Genomic DNA, 15,944 nt, shown 5'->3' with positions numbered 1-15,944 from the left:
TATAAATCTGGAAAGCACCGCACCAAGGCTGCTTGGTTTTGTTTCCAGACTGCCACGTCAACAATCGCAGACACCATGACTCCCTCAGCACAGAGCGCAAGGTAAGCTGCCACCCTTCTTATCTCACTCACTTATCCTTCCCACCCTCTGCCTCCAAATCACTAACAGCTCGACAAACTACCAGCTCCGGCCTGAAGAACCGCCAAGCGAACGGCCACTCCCCCTCGAAACAGTCTTCCAATGTCGAGGAACCACACTATGAATTCGGTGGTCCGCTGGGCGTGTCTGCGCTCATGGTTGGCTTTCCCCTGCTAATGTACTACATGTTCATTGGCGCAAAGGTGTACAATGGCAGCCTCCCTCTCCCCGAAGCCGATCAGTCGATTCCCGATTTCCTCTCCCACCTCTACGGCCTCGTCTACACGCACGCCTACCCACACAAACAAGCTTGGAAGATATACTGGACTTTCCTCGTCTTCGAAGGCTTCGCATACCGCCAGTTCCCAGGCGTCTACCGGGTTGGAAAGCCACTGCCGCACCTCAACGGACAACAACTCCCATACTACTGCTCCGCGATGTGGAGTTGGTTCACGACAATTGTGCTGGCACTGGGACTACACTTCTCGGGTCTCTTTAGACTTACCACCTTGATCACCGAATTTGGACCCATCATGTCCGTTGCTATTATTTCGGGCTACGCCGTTTCAGTCCTCGCATACATCTCCGCGTTTGCACGAGGCGCGCAGCACAGAATGACAGGGAACCACGTCTACGATTTTTTCATGGGCGCGGAGCTTAACCCCAGGCTCTTCAAGTGGATTGACATGAAGATGTTCTTCGAAGTGCGGATTCCCTGGTTCATTCTGTTCCTCCTGACCCTTGCGACGGCGCTGAAGCAGGTCGAGGAGCTGGGGTATGTCTCAGGGGAGGTGTGCTTCCTTCTTATGGCACATTTCTTGTATACGAATGCTTGTTCCAAGGGGGAGGATCTGATTATTCCGACTTGGTATGCTTTCCCTTTTCTTTCCTTTCCTTTGCCTTGCGCTTCCCCGGAATCTCTCCAAGAGATGAAGATGGACTAACAGATACTCTAATAGGGACATGTACTACGAAAAATGGGGCTTCATGCTCATCTTCTGGAACCTCGCTGGTGTCCCCATGAGCTACTGCCACTGCACCCTCTACCTCGCCTACCACGACCCCGCCGAATACCGCAAGAACCCCGTCATTCTCCTCCTCTGGACAGGCGCATACCTCTTCGCCTACTGGGTCTGGGACACCTGCAACAGCCAAAAGAACATCTTCCGTGCCGAAGAGCGCGGAGCGAGCGTCGACCGCAAGACCTTCCCTCAACTACCCTGGAGGGCCGTGCGAAACCCCAAGACCCTCGAGACAGAAGACGGCGTGAAGATCCTCTGTGATGGGTGGTGTAAGTCTTCCCTCTCCTCCCCTTCTATTCCCTTCCTCCAATCTCCCCCCTTCATTTCTTTTCCAATCTGAAATCTAACACGTCCCCGGAATCTACAGACGGCATCGCCCGCAAAATTCACTACACCTGCGACTGGTTCTTCGCCGTCTCGTGGGGCCTAATCACCGGCTTCAACTCGCCGTTCCCGTGGTTCTACTCTATTTTCTTCACGGTGATGATCATCCACCGCGCGACGAGGGATATTGCGCGTTGTCGCGAGCGCTATGGCAAGACTTGGGCGGAGTATGAGAGGAGAGTTCCGTACCTTTTTGTTCCGGTGAGTTTTCCTTTTCCTTTCGTTCTCTGTTTTCTGGACCTCGTGCGGGAGGTTACGGGTCTGAAGAGTGCTTGGCTGACGGGTGTGGTTTAGGGTATTTTTTGAGTACTGAGGAGGGAGTGGGTGGAAAGATGAGGTTGGAGGTAGAAGAGTGGTGGGTTAGAGAGGATAGAGCGCAGGACACATGGAAAGGTTTATGGATTGGCAATACGTGTTGTTGGGCGCACGAGTTAGGTGTATGGCATAGATAATCTACGATGTGGTGTAGGATATAAGCTTCTTGTATAGTATAAGATCTTGGATTTAGTGTATATATAATTCTTTCTACCTGACCTGTTTGAGTAAATATCCCTTGTCCAATGTCATGAGCAAGAGCCTATGAAACGGCAAGCAGATGGTGTCATCTAACCTCTAGAAAAAGATACCAAGATTTCAACTACATATACCCACCACCCATCCCCATCCCACTCCCACTCCCCATCGCACCCCCTCCACTCCCATACCCGCCCCTCAAAATCTCCACCACCGACCTTCCCGAGCCAATAAAATCATTCAGAAACCCCGAAATATCAACCTCGCCCAACCCCATCCCACCGGTATCCCCAAACATATCCTCCGGCCAAGAAACATCAGGCAGCGCAATGCCCTGCCCCCTCCCACTCTCCCCAGCAACAGCAGCAGGCATAAACAGCGAGCCGTCCTGATGCTGTTCCAGCCCCGTGAGTGTCTGTCGTGAGGAGACAAGGACAGAGGCCGCTTTGGAGAGGCTGTGGCAGATGTTGTAGAGGTGGACGGAGCCGCGGGAGACGTCGCGGATGAGTTCGAGCGAGCGCACGGTTTCCTGGAGGAGTTCGAGGTCTGTGGCGGATGCGGTTGTAATTGCGTGGGTGAAGACGATGATGAAGGGGGTGAAGGATGGGTAGAGGAGGATGGAGTTGACGTATTCGGCTTGTTTGTGGGCTTTGCGGTCGCGGAAGTAGGTTATGCATTTTAGGTGGCTGTGCAGGGCGAGGGAGGCGGCTTCGTAGCATTGTGAGGAGACGGCCATCGCGTTTGTGTGTGTTGGTGCGGGTGTGGTTGTGGTGGGTTCGGAGCGGGCTTGGGCGCGGTAGATTACGGTGAGGACGGAGTAGGCGATGAAGTCGGCGCAGGCGGTCATGCCGTGTAGGGAGGAGGAGTGGAGGGCTTTGCTTATGTCAATCTGTGACAGTTAGGTTAGTTGGTGGTGGTGGAGGAGAGATGGGTTGGGAAGAATGGAGAATACCTCAAGAAGTCTATTTCTCACAGCCATGAGGTCCACAGACAAAGAATGGATCCTCGATAATCTCTCCTCCTCGCTTACCCTCGCCGCAGAAATGGAGTATAATTGATCGTATACCTTTCCTTGTATAGCCGCAAACTCCACGGTGATAAGGTTTATTAGATCCCAGGAATGTTGTCTGGGATCAGGTGAGGGCGTGTATAAGTCCGTGTCGATATCATGATCTTGGAAGTGTGATGTGAGGCCAATGTTTAACGAGACATTCTTGTCGATTGTATAGAGCGCCCAGAATGCGTGCCGTTTGGAGTCCGCAAGTGGGTAGGGGTCGGATTGCGAGGTTGTGTTGCGGTGTAGGCCCAGTGTTTGACACATGTTGAAGGCAAGAGAGAGGTAAGTCCAACAGCGTTGAATGTCGAACTCTTCCTGGGCTTTCAGTATCTGTCCTGGTTAGAAAAGCTTCCACCGTGTAAGGAGAGTAACGAACTCCGATTAGCAAAGCTTGTACTTTCTCTAGCGTCGGCTCGGCTAGGATCTGGTGGCTGTTAAGGCCCGCCGAGAAACTTCGCTCGCAAAAGGCTTTGCTTGAGATGAGATCATAGCGCGCAAGGTCGGGATCTCCTTCGTGGATGTAATCACGGATGACGAAGTAGAGTAGTCCATGCAATAGCGTAATGGAGCCCGCGGGAATCGGCTCGAGCGGAAAGTAGATCGACTGGCATAACGTTTCGAGCTGCCGAGTGTCTTTCCATGACTGGCTGACTAGGAAAAATGGCGGTTGCGCTGCGAAGTCAGTCATTCGTAGCGCATAGAGGAAAGAATAAATAGGACTTACCCTTAACCTTCTTCACGACGGCAACAACAAGGTCGACAGGTAGCAATGGCTCGCGACTCCGTGCCACCTCCGACGTCTCCTGCACTGACATCGGCGCATGCCCGCCAAGAGTATCTTTGAGACTCGACAGCGCCGATGAAACTTGATCATTCAGCTCGCCACTCCTCGCCGCAACCACAGCACTAAGCGCCGCCTCTCTCGCAACGAGCGTCTCATGATGAAAAGAGGACTGCCCTTCAAACGGAGGAACCGTTTGGCGCGGAGGTGTCGGAGTGGAGACAGCAAGCGAGGGGGCTGAGCCTGGAGAGGCTTGTGAGATTTGGAGGAGCGTCTGCTGAATGGAGTTGAGTTGCTCTTGCAGCGCATTGAACTTTTGCTCGCTATTGACCTGTCAGAGACTGGAAGCCGGTTCCTGGCGGGTGGCCTTACTACTCATCGTTGTGGGGTTGGGTCTGGACCCTTGGTGTCCCGCCTGCGCTTGGTGTGGCTCCTGCGCTGCAGGGAATGCCGAGCGCATTGCAGCTGGAGCATGGGATTGACTTGTCGCATTTTATCTGCAGAGAGGGGTAAGTTGAGCTCTACCGGTTGCACTGTTGGTGGTACCTTTCGGAGGCGGCAGTTGTCGCACTGCGATGGTCAGCGTTGGTTAGGCAATAACTTGAAGAGAAACGCATACTGCGCGCACGCGAAAGGAGCCCCGAGGAGGATTTACAGAGGAAGCTCTCCCTGTCATTGAGGAATTGAGAATGAGGAGCAGGTTGTGGAGAGGTTGTTGGAGTACAGTGGGGGAAGTCGTGGATCGGCAAGCATAACATTGATTGGTCAGCATGCAGTTATGTAGCACTAGTTATGCACGGCATAAAGCGCACTATCCGAGAGACATAGGAATTGAAATTGCATTCATCCTACATCTATCCGATTTGACAAGAATCTACTCCTCCACAGAGATCGTGATGTTTGTTCTACCCGTCGCCGGGGGGTAATCCACGTAGTTGATCCTGTTATCCTCAAACGGCCCATAGAAACGACTGCGCTCATACGGCTCGAACGACACACCAGTCCTCAATCTCTCCACCAGATCTGGGTTACTGGTGAAGTACCGACCGTACAGCAACGCGTCGTATTTTCCGCTCTCAAGTACACCCCATGAGTTCTTCTGATCCCAGCCACCTGCGGAAAAGAAGGGGGTATCTCCGAAGATCTCGCGGAACGTGGTGAGGTCGACGTTCAGCAGGCCCCAGGATTTGAGGAAGGAATCCTTCTCAGAGTAACTGAAGATCTGCTCGTAACGCTGTTTCTGTTAGTATAGTGTATGGTATGGGATTTGGCAGAAACATACTGGCTCGATAAAGCTGACATATGAGAGGTTGGGGTGGGTGCGCTTGAGCTCTTTGGAGAGGTGTGTCCATGTCTCAAGACGCTGCTCACCGCGTGCCTGGTTGAACAGACCGAAGGGTGATAGTCGGATGGAGAGGTTCTCTTCGCCGATTGCCTTGGCTAGCTCATCCATGAGCTCAAGGACGAAGCGGCACCGCTTCTCAGGTGTGCCGCCGTACTCGTCTGTTCGCTTGTTGATGTTCGAGCTGAGGAACTGCTCAGGGAGGTATCCATTTCCACCGTGGAGCTCGACTCCGTCGAAGCCGGCTTCGATAGCAGCCTTTGCGGCGCGGCAGTAGTCGCTGATTGTTTGCTTGATGTGCTCGACGCTGAGTTCGACCGGAGGATGTTGGGAGTAAGGAACTTGCTTGGATGCGCCGACGGGAGGATGGGAGTAGCATTCGGTGGGAGAGTCCCATACAGTGGCGGAGGCGGAGACAGCGGGGGATCCGGTCATCTGAGGGATTGTAGCACGTCCAGCGTGCCACAATTGTGCGTAGATATATCCTCCCTTCTCATGAACGGCGTCGACGACTCGTTTCCAGCCGGCGGATTGTTGAGGGGTAAAAAGACCGGGGACACCGGGCATTCCATTGCTCTAGAGAGATTACTGTCAGTTGGCGTATGCGAGGCCGAATGCGTGGATAGACATACCTCTAGCGACGGAGGAATGCCTTCTGAGATGATCAGTCCTCCATCAGTGGCTCGCTGACGGTAGTACTCGACAATCAAGTCGCCAGGATACCAGATGCGATTCGGCTTATCGGGGGTGCTGACGGGGCTCTCAGGCACACCACGGTTGCGGGTCATCGGGGCATGAACCACCCGATGTTTGAGCGTAATCTTGCCATTGGAAATAGTGAGTGGTTCAAACAGCTTAGAGTCTTGATGCGCCATCTTGTGAAAGAGCTGAAGGTATGACTTGGACGTCTGGTAGCGAGGTTGACGTCCGTTCTCAACTATCGATTTTACCATCGGCGGCGCGGAGTTCCTGTACCCCTCACATCCTTCCCTCTTATCGACCGCAGACTCTTTGGGACATGGAACGGCTTGGATGGAGACAGTGAGGATCCTGACAGCGGGCTGGGATCCAGTGAGAGAAGCTGGTAGTTATGGAGTGGATGTTAGTGCCCGCTAGTTTCCAGCCGGCCTTCTTAGCGACAAGCCGTGTTTCAAGACGCTCATTCTGGGTAATGGACACTGATTCACGGTTTCTGACACGAGGCGAAATGCCGCCGATAAGCCCCTGCAGTATAACAGAGAGAGGGATACGCACCGTGGTCGCAAGAAAGACCCTGTCGACAACTCTGCCCGGCAAGGGTAGAAGGAACGAGCTGAGCTGTAGCCTGTAGCTGCGTTCGGGGACCTCGGGACAATGCATTGTTTCCCGGACTCATCTGTGCGATCGACAATGCTACTCCTGAAAAGGAGATACGCGTTATCAAACTGGCAAAAGTCAAACGATCCTTGTCGCCAAGTGGGGATGTTGCGCTTCCTCGAGGGTGGAGTGCACTAAACTCGTACTGTCAGCTTTACAATTTACCATTAAGAATTGCGAAATAGCGGGTTCCTGACGCTAGTAATCTTAAGGGCGAACTTGGGAAATAGTTCCTTATCTCATGTCGCTCGCATCATAGGGTTTGATTGATTAATGCGAAAATCACGATCGTGGGCAGGCCTTAGAGAGAAGGTATAGCATCCTTGATATGTGGCGTAACCTAAGAGACATCAAGAGACGCAGTGCTGGATTTGCGAGACCACTCGTGGGTGCTGTCTGGCGAGAACGCAATATATAAAATCCACACACGAGCTGTCAGTCTTGGTGATTATTACGAGCAAGATGGGCAACTAATGCTGTACTGACAACAAACGATATACTATCCTACTCAAGTGAGGTTGGTTGGAACAAGGTAAGAAGAAACTAAGTGAAGGATGGTTGTGTCTCCCGTATGTAGGAGACCAAGAGGATGAATTGTTTTAAAAGTTTCCAAAAGTGTGAAGCATCTCCCCCCATTTGGGTGACAGCCAAGGGAAACACTCTCGTCAAAGACGAGTCAAAAACCTTGACCGGGAGAAGAAACTTAATGTATACAAGACAATCCAAAACAAGATAAAAGATACAAGTTGTAACCAAAAGAGGCCAGACACCAACTCCTCACCAGCTCCTCGCCATCCTTCCTATGTTTGTTGATGGCGGCGTCGGATTCGATCGCGAGGCATCGGCCTTGTCGAGTAATAACCCGATTGACATCGGCTTCGATCGAAGGGCGAGCCCTCTAGTATCGCAGTGATCGGTCGGTGGACGTCGGCTTCGACGGAGTGTCGATGTGCGCCTAGTCAACTGTAAAAAAAAGGATGAGTCGAAGTGGGAGAAGAGACATACTCCAACGTAAGGTCGATGAAGAGGGAAGAAAGGACGAGGGCGAGCGGGGGAAAATGGCGGGTACTTATAGCCCAGCAGTCGGGCTTTCCTCATAGTGATCCTACTCATTCACCAACCAATATCACCAACGAGTGTCGTCAGGGTGACTGTCTCAACAGAACCAGTGGCATGGAATTGACCTCCAACCTTTGCGTCTAGTCATCTCGAGAACTTTGGGCGAGAAGGTTACATAGCATATGAACAATACAACAGGGCATAATTTTGCTTGAACCTAGCTCAAAGTAAACGGCGGTTGGACTTCAATTGACTTTGAGCAGCTGGGAGGCTTTCCGACGAAGGGATCTCGGAGTTGCACCTGCCAAATTTAGGGCTTTGTTCTGCGCAGGCCACAACACCATCTGGCATGGTATTTCAGGACGGGTGAAGCTGCATCACCACTACCGCGAGCCTTGATTGCTGAAGTTAGGGGCTATCATGCCTTACAAGAAGCTCTAGTGCTAACAGTCGATACCTGCGCAATCTCTATATGCGCGAACAAGCCTAAGTACGTGCTGGCTGGAAAGAACGGTTCGCGTTGTCTACGATGAGGGAACAGCTTCGTGATTTGTAAATCTTGTTTCTTGAACCAACTTTGCTACTTCTGTTTACGACACATATACGCAACCCTTCCAGTCCGTGATTCCCGGTGCCTCAGTCGAGCCAACGCCCTCTCGCTGTGATAGGTGACATGTCATCATCTATGCAGGCAACAGAACCATCCATCTTCCTTCGAACTTCCACACCATCCATTTCTCGTTCACGACCCTGGTATACGGCATTTGGGACAACAGACTCAATTGACCTCGCAGCGCAGCTATGAAATAATTTGGGTTCACCTCCCCTGAAGCTTGCCCTGGTGCCTGACTCACTCCCTCCGATGATTGGAGCGGCCTCTAGGACCGCAGTGACTCACGGCGACGGCAAACCTTGGTCGAACCTTGAGCTAACAGGCCCATTGTAGGTTCTCTTTCCAGGGGCGTTCCGATCTTTGATTAACCTTATGAAAGCCGCTAGGGCTCGACACGAGATTTACACCTCACGCGTCGTCACTGACGTTTCAGAAAACTTGGACCCGAAGAGAAGAATATGATTAGGATATACTGATTCTGGCTCCGCGATATTCCCGATTGCCTTGCAGAGAGCAACTCAAGTCCAAGACGGGTGGAGATGAGCGGCGCTGACGCCTTGGACACATTCTCGTCGGCCGACAGCGGGAAACAAATGCCTTGTGTGCCATCGTTGATTCTTGGCCTAGTATGTTCAATGACACGTCTGGTTTTGACTCTTACTCCAAGGCAATACTCGTTCAAGCGTAGGTCCGAGGTTGGGTGGAGACGGTTATGGTTGCATACGAGCGGGAGACTCAAAGTAACCTTAAGTGACTGCCGAGAAGTATGAAGATTGAGGGATTGCCTGCTTTAGTTCGTACTGTTTGAACAAGGAATGAGTCTATTATTGTACTATCCAAGCTCTTTGGATTACCACCAATGAGAATGCCTCTTCATCCAGGCAGATTGCCTTCCGGTGGCGCAAAAAAATAAATAAAGATCCGGCATAACTCAGACACACGTTGCCCTAACAACACCTGAAATGCAAGTATATTCGCTTCTAAAACATTGGAGTAGATAGTGTGCATCGACATTGTTATCGCAAGGGTACATCAAGGTGTGATTGGGATGGAAGTGAATACCACCTTCCCCTCACCCTTGACCCCAACGATAACCCCTCTCCGTCCTTTATCTGCTCCCCACCCCCACCCCGCCAGGTACGAGGCAAGGGACCTTCCGCTACATCATGAAGGGTGTCAATATTTTTGCAGCCTCCTTACTGTCTACAGGGGTCATCGCATCGCCATTGCAGCTCCTACCCCCGACGCCGATCTTCAACACGGGGGGTGCCGATGCGGGCGAGAGTGTCTGGGACGTCCAAACTAGCTGCAGGAAGATCTACATCGAGGAGCAATTTGCCTCGCAAAAAGACGACGATGGCTTGACACTCATTCCTCCAAGTGGCCTCGACTTCGCCGAGGTTTTCCTCGAGGACATCAACCACCTCACCAGCTTCAATTGGTCCCTAGAAACCGTCGAGTCGCTCCCAGATGCCGCTGACGCCAACGGTGCAATCCTCCTTGGCGCCTTCACCGGCGATGGCTCCGCGACCACCTACGAAAACGGCGAATCAACCTCCGAAGCCTACGAGCTGGATATTTCCTCGTCAGCAGTCTTCATCGGTGGCACCAGTTCTCGGGGCATGTGGTGGGGAACACGAACAATCCTACAGCTCCTTCTTCTCAACAACAATACATTACCTCTCGGCCGTGTCACTGATGCTCCAGCGTATGAAACCCGGGGATACATGTTTGACGCCGGCAGGAAATGGTACACAAAAGACTTTCTGAAAGAGATGTGCAGCTACGCCTCGTTCTTCAAGATGAACGAATTCCACTACCATCTCAGTGACAATTACCCTCTCAATCGCGGCGACAACGATACGTGGCAGGATGTCTACTCGCATTTCAGTCTGTTGCCTGAGGATGAGTCGTTGCTCGGGATAATCCACGGTCGGGAGAATGAGACGCTATCGCGGGAGGACTACGCGGACATGCAAGGCCATTGTGCAAGACGCGGTATCGCGGTGATTCCTGAAATTGAGGCACCGGGACATTGCCTCTACGTGACGAAATGGAAGCCTGAACTTTCGCTTGAGAAACGAGATTTGTTGAATCTTTCCCACCCCGAGACGATACCGACGATCCAGCGCATCTGGGCGGAGTTTCTGCCTTGGTTTGATGTTAAGGAGGTGCACGTTGGTGCCGATGAGTACGATGCGACCCTAGCGGATGATTATATCGGGTTCGTCAATGAAATGGCAGATTTTGTCAACGAGACCTCGGGCAAGAATATCCGGATCTGGGGCACACCGATGGATGAGCCGGAGCAGGATATTCGCATCAATCCTGACATTCACATCCAGCATTGGCAGTTTGGTCAGTCGGATCCGCTCGAGCTCATAAAGCAAGGCCACCATATCATCAACTCGCAAGATTGGTGGGCTTATGTGGGAATAAAGAACGATCATTCGCCAATTCTCCCCGCTACATACCCGCAGTTTTTCAATGAGTCTCGCATCCTCGATTTCGCAGAGATACCCGGATGGCAGTGGACTCCTTCAGATTTTAACCACATCAACACGACAGAGCAGCCACGGGATGGCGATCCACAGATCAAAGGCGCTGTGATGGCCGCATGGAATGATAATGGCCCAGACGCGTCGACAAAACTAGAAATGTACTACGCTATGCGTCGTGGTATCGCCCTCATCGGAGCCCGCGCATGGAGTGGTAGTCGGGGCCCAGAAGTCCAACCGGAAACACTCGGCGAAACCATTGACTTCTTTTCCCCTTTAGCACCGGCGCAGAACCTCGACCGCGTGGTTGACGGCCCTAAAAGAGGCCCTCTATTCTCCTGGACTCGTTCCGCTACCGACGGGCAGAATGTCACCCTTGGAAAGGGAAGCAAGGGCATGAATTACACGCTTACTCTTGTAACAACCGGTCCATTCGTCCTCTCGTCATCAGATACATCTCTCACCTTGACCGAGACAGGGTCATTGTTCTTTAATGAAGACGGCTATATCTACCCCCTTCGCTCCGTCACCCCCGAAGACGCACTCGAACTTGACCCCGGCCATCCAGGTCGAATTTGGGTGAACACCACCTCAACGCACGACCCCGTTACAGTCTCGCCATCAGCTTCGGCACCGATCACAATTGATATCTCGACAGACGTGGAATACGGAGCCGTTGTCTGGCTGAACGGGGAATTGGCAGGACGCTTCGAAGTCTTTGTTTACGGTGGACGGAACACGCAGTTTAGTTGGAGCCAGATGGCGTTTGTGGCGCCGCTGGAAACGGTAGAGGGGGTGGGATTGCAGAGTCTTAGGTTAGAGACGTGGACGAGGTTTGTTGAAGATGGTTGTCCGTAGTTATTCTAGAGACACCTGGGGGAAGGGAACTCGCTATCGCTATATACCTAACAGAAGATGGCACCCACACATTTGGATGCAGATGGCATGATGTATCTAGGAAGCCATCATCTTCACTATATAACTTTCTGAACTTTCTGCCTTGGTCCCATAGTACAATCTATTATCTATCTTCAGACTAACCACTTATGATTAGTTCTTTTGAGCTGCATCAAGTTCCCGTTCTACGCCTCAGACCTGCTAAGCACAAGAAACAGTACAGTCCAATACAACCAACCCAAACCAGATGGCATGATCGAGGACCTCAGGGGGCTATTCACGATCCTCTTTTCTGGGTGAACACGTACCGTGCACAGATACCACTGGAGTGTGTAGTAGCCTCCGCCATGTTTCCCAAGGCCAGAATGCCCCACTGCAACGCCAACTGCGACTTTGCAGCTTGTCGGTCAACATCGGGTCGTATTTCTGGAATTCCCGGAAACACCTGAGAAGCCGCTTGGTGTATAACGATATAATGTGGGGGTTTCACTTCCTGGGAGGCTTCGGCGTAGCATATATGGTGTGTTGAGGAGGAGAGCTAGAGCGAAAGCGATATATTTGAGGGTGTAGGGAGTGTGTAACGGAGGGTCGGAGGCTGGCTTGCTGGGTGGATGAAGGCGGCTGCTTCGTCTTGTCTGCTAGTTAGGGGACTGTTAGATAGGAGGCGAAGGTGTGGATGTAGATGGAGTGTGAGGGACTGGAGATTCGGGGATCTTGCGCTGACTCGTTTCCATGCCTTTCCCACGCGATACGATACGGGAGCAGGAGGATTCGATCGGTCGTGGGAGTGAGGCAATCGACTTGCGCATTGGTGGCGTTTTAAAGAGCAGTTGTTCGTCCCACTGAGTTTGACGAGGATACTGTCTTTTACCTGGGGTGTTTGCGGTGACTGTGATACACTATCTCGTGCTTTCGTGTTGCTTTTGGACAAAAGGGTAGCCGCGACTGGCGATAGGACATAATGGATACTATGGTTGGATTGGAGGAATCGAGCTGGTGGTTTGAAGGACTTCTTGATATCGCCAGAGATACTCTTTATGATTTGTTTTTATGTCTGTCAGCGGTCTGCCTATGGGTCAGCCTTGGAAAAGGCTACAGTTTCCCTCAGCTACCTGAACTCGACAATCACCACCCCCAAGCCCCGAAGGCACGAGCCTCGGAAAGCCTTTTCTTTTAGTGGCTCGACAGGCACAGAAAACAATTTGGCGAATCCAGTCTGCTATGGCATGTTGTTGTTGGTTGCCTCGCCCATTACGCGCCAAGGTGGCAGGGGTGTTGGTTCGAGATTTCTCATCCAGTCGATAACGCCAACTACTTTCACAGAGCATACAAGATGTGGCAGTGAGATTGGTTGGCTCAAACACTGTTCAGCATCGGCGAGGCTGCGGCTCGCCTGATACTTATTGATGAAGATGCCCGACACCTATCCTTCCACTCTTACTGCACAGAATTCCTGATCCACCAAGCCTGTCTTTGGCCATTGCATCACAATATGCCGAATTTCCAGCCACAGAGACATCACTTCATTCCACGCTTCATATTGAGGAAGTTCGCCCCGAATGAGCAGCCCCCAGCAGGTCCAGCAGGGAATCAACAGCATGCGAAACGTCGCCGTCGTGACTACCTCGTGAACAAAATCGATCTTGACGATGGAATACTCACCCAGCGCCCAGTGTCCACCGAGTTTGCGCTTGTCGATATGTACCGCGACCCAGGATTTGATGAGAACCCCTACCACCTTGAGGACAAGTTATCCAAGCTCGAGAGTGCGGCGAGTGAGGTCCTCAGAAAAGCATCGGACACTTTCGCCTCAAACCCAATTCTTACTCTTACGCGAGCCGAGGTCGATACGCTTCGCAAGTTTCTCTTCCTCATGAAATATCGAAACGGAGGCATGTTCGACCGGTACAACCATGACGACGTCAAGACGTATGACGCAGACGATCGAGTACGGATGATACGGTACATGAGAAAAAAGGGATTCGCAAAGCCTCGAGATGTTTGGTTCCATAATCTGAAGCATATGTTAGATGTCGAAATGGATGCTGCGAAAACATGGCAAAACACGTTGCCAAAACGGATATACCCGGACGACGCGAAGATGTTCGAATTCCACCTCCTATACAGCTTCATGTCGTTTTGCCAACCGCAAAGCCAGGACGAGGAGTTCCTCCTGACCGAGAATGCATTTGCAATTTTCGAAGGCCCCTCTTCAGTAAAACATGATGTGTTGAGTGGCAAAACTCAGCCAATCGTGTATACGGAGTACCATAATTTTGCGCCAGTCTCGCCTAAACTGATCATCATCCTGCGGAGTCGATTCTTGCCATTTCCTGGAGACAAAGGAGGCGACCAAGAACTCCGTCGTCGAGTTGTGGAGCAATTGCGCGCCATGCACCTAGACCCAGCCAGAGCAGGCTCCGTGCTAGAGGACCTACCAGTTCGCCCGTGCAAGACCATCTATGTAAACCCGGAGATCACATCTTCGTCTTCCTTCACTCGGAATGATGTATTCCAGTTTTTATGCTACAAGCTGTTGACTACCCACGTGGCAATGGTGAATAATATCTTTCTTGAGGAAGGATATAGCACGTCTTCTATCGTCTATCGTTCACCCGTCCACCTGCGAGCGGTGATAGAGAATTACCTCTCAGAACAGACACAAGGACTGAAGCAGTTCGTTGATCGACCTGGTGACAAGCAACGGGCATACCTCGACACTCTTGAGAAGGTACTTCGCACACTGGGTGGTTCAGCCAAGTGCAAAATCCACCCACTTGACCTCAGTAAAGCAAGGATTTACGTCCACAGGGCGCTCCGTCTCGGGTTCTTCGTGGGGCTCAAGCTGCTAGAAAGCCAAAAGTCCGGCTCTCTTCCTCCGGCATATTGTTTGCTACGACCAGGTGAAGTCCAGGCATTTAGCTTGAAAATCCTCAATCTGACTGAGTGTACAGGAGCGACGCGTACGACATTCTGGGATGACGTCGACCAAGCCAGCCGGTTAATGATGCTGGAAACCAAAGTAGATCGCGCCTTGCACCTATCGAATTTGACCCCCGACGAGAAGGATCTTGTCCGTGCCCAGAGGCAAGAGTTCTTCATGACCTTTCCTCCAGAAAGATTGTGGTTGTACTTCAAGATCTCGAGGAACATGGAGAGGTGCGATATTGATGATACCGGAACGGACTTGCCTGAGCCTGAACTGGAGGGAGTTGAGGATAATTATGCTGAAGGTGCGTTTCTTATTGGTCTGCCCATCCAGATGTCAGATTGCTGATCTAGGGTAGCCATTGCGATGTTCCCTGATCAAACCAAGATGCTTGTACGCAGGATGTTTATGCATGTCACTATGGAGCAGCATTGAGGCAGATTGACCTTCATGCAAGCTATCGTGCATGCTATTGAAGATAGATGATAGCAAATCCAACCTAAACTTTCATGTTCATTCTACACGGGGCTTTCTAATGTCTCTATTCTTATGTTCTGTCAAGGATACCTCATGGCTTGGTATAGAGGATGGTACGGAGTATACCCATGGGTCATCGTCGATCGAGTCACAGTGATAGCACGACTACCAGAGACAAGCTTCCCTGCCACCTCCGACACCGGACAGACCTATGTAGGGCACCCTTGTAGCATATAGACCTCCCGTATCATACCCCTTATGATCGTCAGGAGCCTAGCACATATGGTCAAACCGGGAAAGCTTCGTGTAAGGTAGAACTGCCCGGCGATTATGCGACGGCAGCAGTGATATATCATGAGGTGGTGGAAGAAACCGAGTAGAGATCAGGGTCAGCGAAGAAAAGATCCAGGCGCACGCTTTTTCGACCTGTACCTGGCGTTCTGGGCAGCAATCTGTGTCAGAATGAGTAGAACTGGGTTCAAAATCCTTACCCATTCTACCCATTACATCCTCGGTGTGGGATAGATGTGGTCGAAGGGAGCTAACTGTAACGATAACAGAAAGGGAATTTACGCAACTGACCCGTGGACCCGGCAGTGATGCTAACCTCAAGACAAAATACAATGGAATTTGCATCCATCTAACAGAAACAACTGTTCAGCTCACCACTCCCTTGCCCCAACAATCTCCCATGGATACTGGGTAAGTCTCTATACCCTTCGGTCGCTTTCCCTACTGATATTCTCATGGTGCAAACAGCCCAAGACCAGAATCGATTGTCCACTGAAAACCCGAACTCTTCTCACCCCCGGCACAGCACCTTCGTTCATCTGAAAGCCACTTGGATTATTGGACAAGAAGCTGCATAGACTGTACTT

The 15,944-nt window shown here is 51.6% G+C and overlaps 5 protein-coding genes across 5 annotated transcripts; 3 read left to right on the top strand and 2 right to left on the bottom strand.

The window, feature by feature from the left end:
- The first annotated feature begins 1 nt into the window (after position 1).
- erg4A (c-24(28) sterol reductase) lies at positions 2-2,168 on the top strand. Its single transcript, XM_073712684.1, has 5 exons — positions 2-101; positions 185-1,006; positions 1,098-1,429; positions 1,528-1,745; positions 1,839-2,168. Exons 1-5 carry the CDS (start codon positions 76-78, stop codon positions 1,848-1,850), a joined length of 1,410 nt encoding a protein of 469 aa, XP_073566887.1. The 5' UTR covers positions 2-75; the 3' UTR covers positions 1,851-2,168.
- Positions 2,070-4,571, bottom strand: BJY04DRAFT_210170 (transcription factor domain-containing protein; the record flags this gene model as incomplete). Its single annotated transcript, XM_073714217.1, has 8 exons — positions 2,070-2,121; positions 2,276-2,946; positions 3,010-3,444; positions 3,491-3,786; positions 3,839-4,218; positions 4,268-4,392; positions 4,442-4,465; positions 4,515-4,571. 8 exons carry the CDS (start codon positions 4,569-4,571, stop codon positions 2,070-2,072), a joined length of 2,040 nt encoding a protein of 679 aa, XP_073566886.1.
- A 198-nt stretch (positions 4,572-4,769) lies between these two features.
- On the bottom strand, positions 4,770-6,112 carry BJY04DRAFT_210169 (alkene reductase; the record flags this gene model as incomplete). Its single annotated transcript, XM_073714216.1, has 3 exons — positions 4,770-5,129; positions 5,178-5,813; positions 5,870-6,112. The coding sequence occupies 3 exons, from the start codon at positions 6,110-6,112 to the stop codon at positions 4,770-4,772; spliced, it is 1,239 nt and encodes a 412-aa protein (XP_073566885.1).
- Positions 6,113-9,431: 3,319 nt separating this feature from the next.
- BJY04DRAFT_222391 (glycoside hydrolase superfamily) lies at positions 9,432-11,621 on the top strand (the record flags this gene model as incomplete). Its single annotated transcript, XM_073717365.1, has 1 exon — positions 9,432-11,621. One exon carries the CDS (start codon positions 9,432-9,434, stop codon positions 11,619-11,621), a length of 2,190 nt encoding a protein of 729 aa, XP_073566884.1.
- A 1,531-nt stretch (positions 11,622-13,152) lies between these two features.
- Positions 13,153-15,024, top strand: BJY04DRAFT_222390 (DUF4238 domain-containing protein; the record flags this gene model as incomplete). Its single annotated transcript, XM_073717364.1, has 2 exons — positions 13,153-14,893; positions 14,948-15,024. The coding sequence occupies 2 exons, from the start codon at positions 13,153-13,155 to the stop codon at positions 15,022-15,024; spliced, it is 1,818 nt and encodes a 605-aa protein (XP_073566883.1).
- Positions 15,025-15,944: the final 920 nt, after the last annotated feature.

The sequence above is a fragment of the Aspergillus karnatakaensis genome (assembly GCF_047715665.1).
Source record: "Aspergillus karnatakaensis strain CBS 102800 unplaced genomic scaffold BJY04scaffold_59, whole genome shotgun sequence".
Taxonomy (NCBI): Eukaryota; Fungi; Ascomycota; class Eurotiomycetes; order Eurotiales; family Aspergillaceae; genus Aspergillus; species Aspergillus karnatakaensis.
Note: the sequence above shows the minus strand (reverse complement) of the source record. Positions and strands in the feature narration are given on the sequence as shown.

Coding starts and splice junctions, on each gene's coding strand:
- erg4A (XM_073712684.1), top strand. CDS start 76: ATGACTCCCTCAGCACAGAGCGCAAG. Junction 102..184: donor CCCTCAGCACAGAGCGCAAG/GTAAGCTGCCAC, acceptor ACAAACTACCAG/CTCCGGCCTGAAGAACCGCC. Junction 1,430..1,527: donor GATCCTCTGTGATGGGTGGT/GTAAGTCTTCCC, acceptor CGGAATCTACAG/ACGGCATCGCCCGCAAAATT.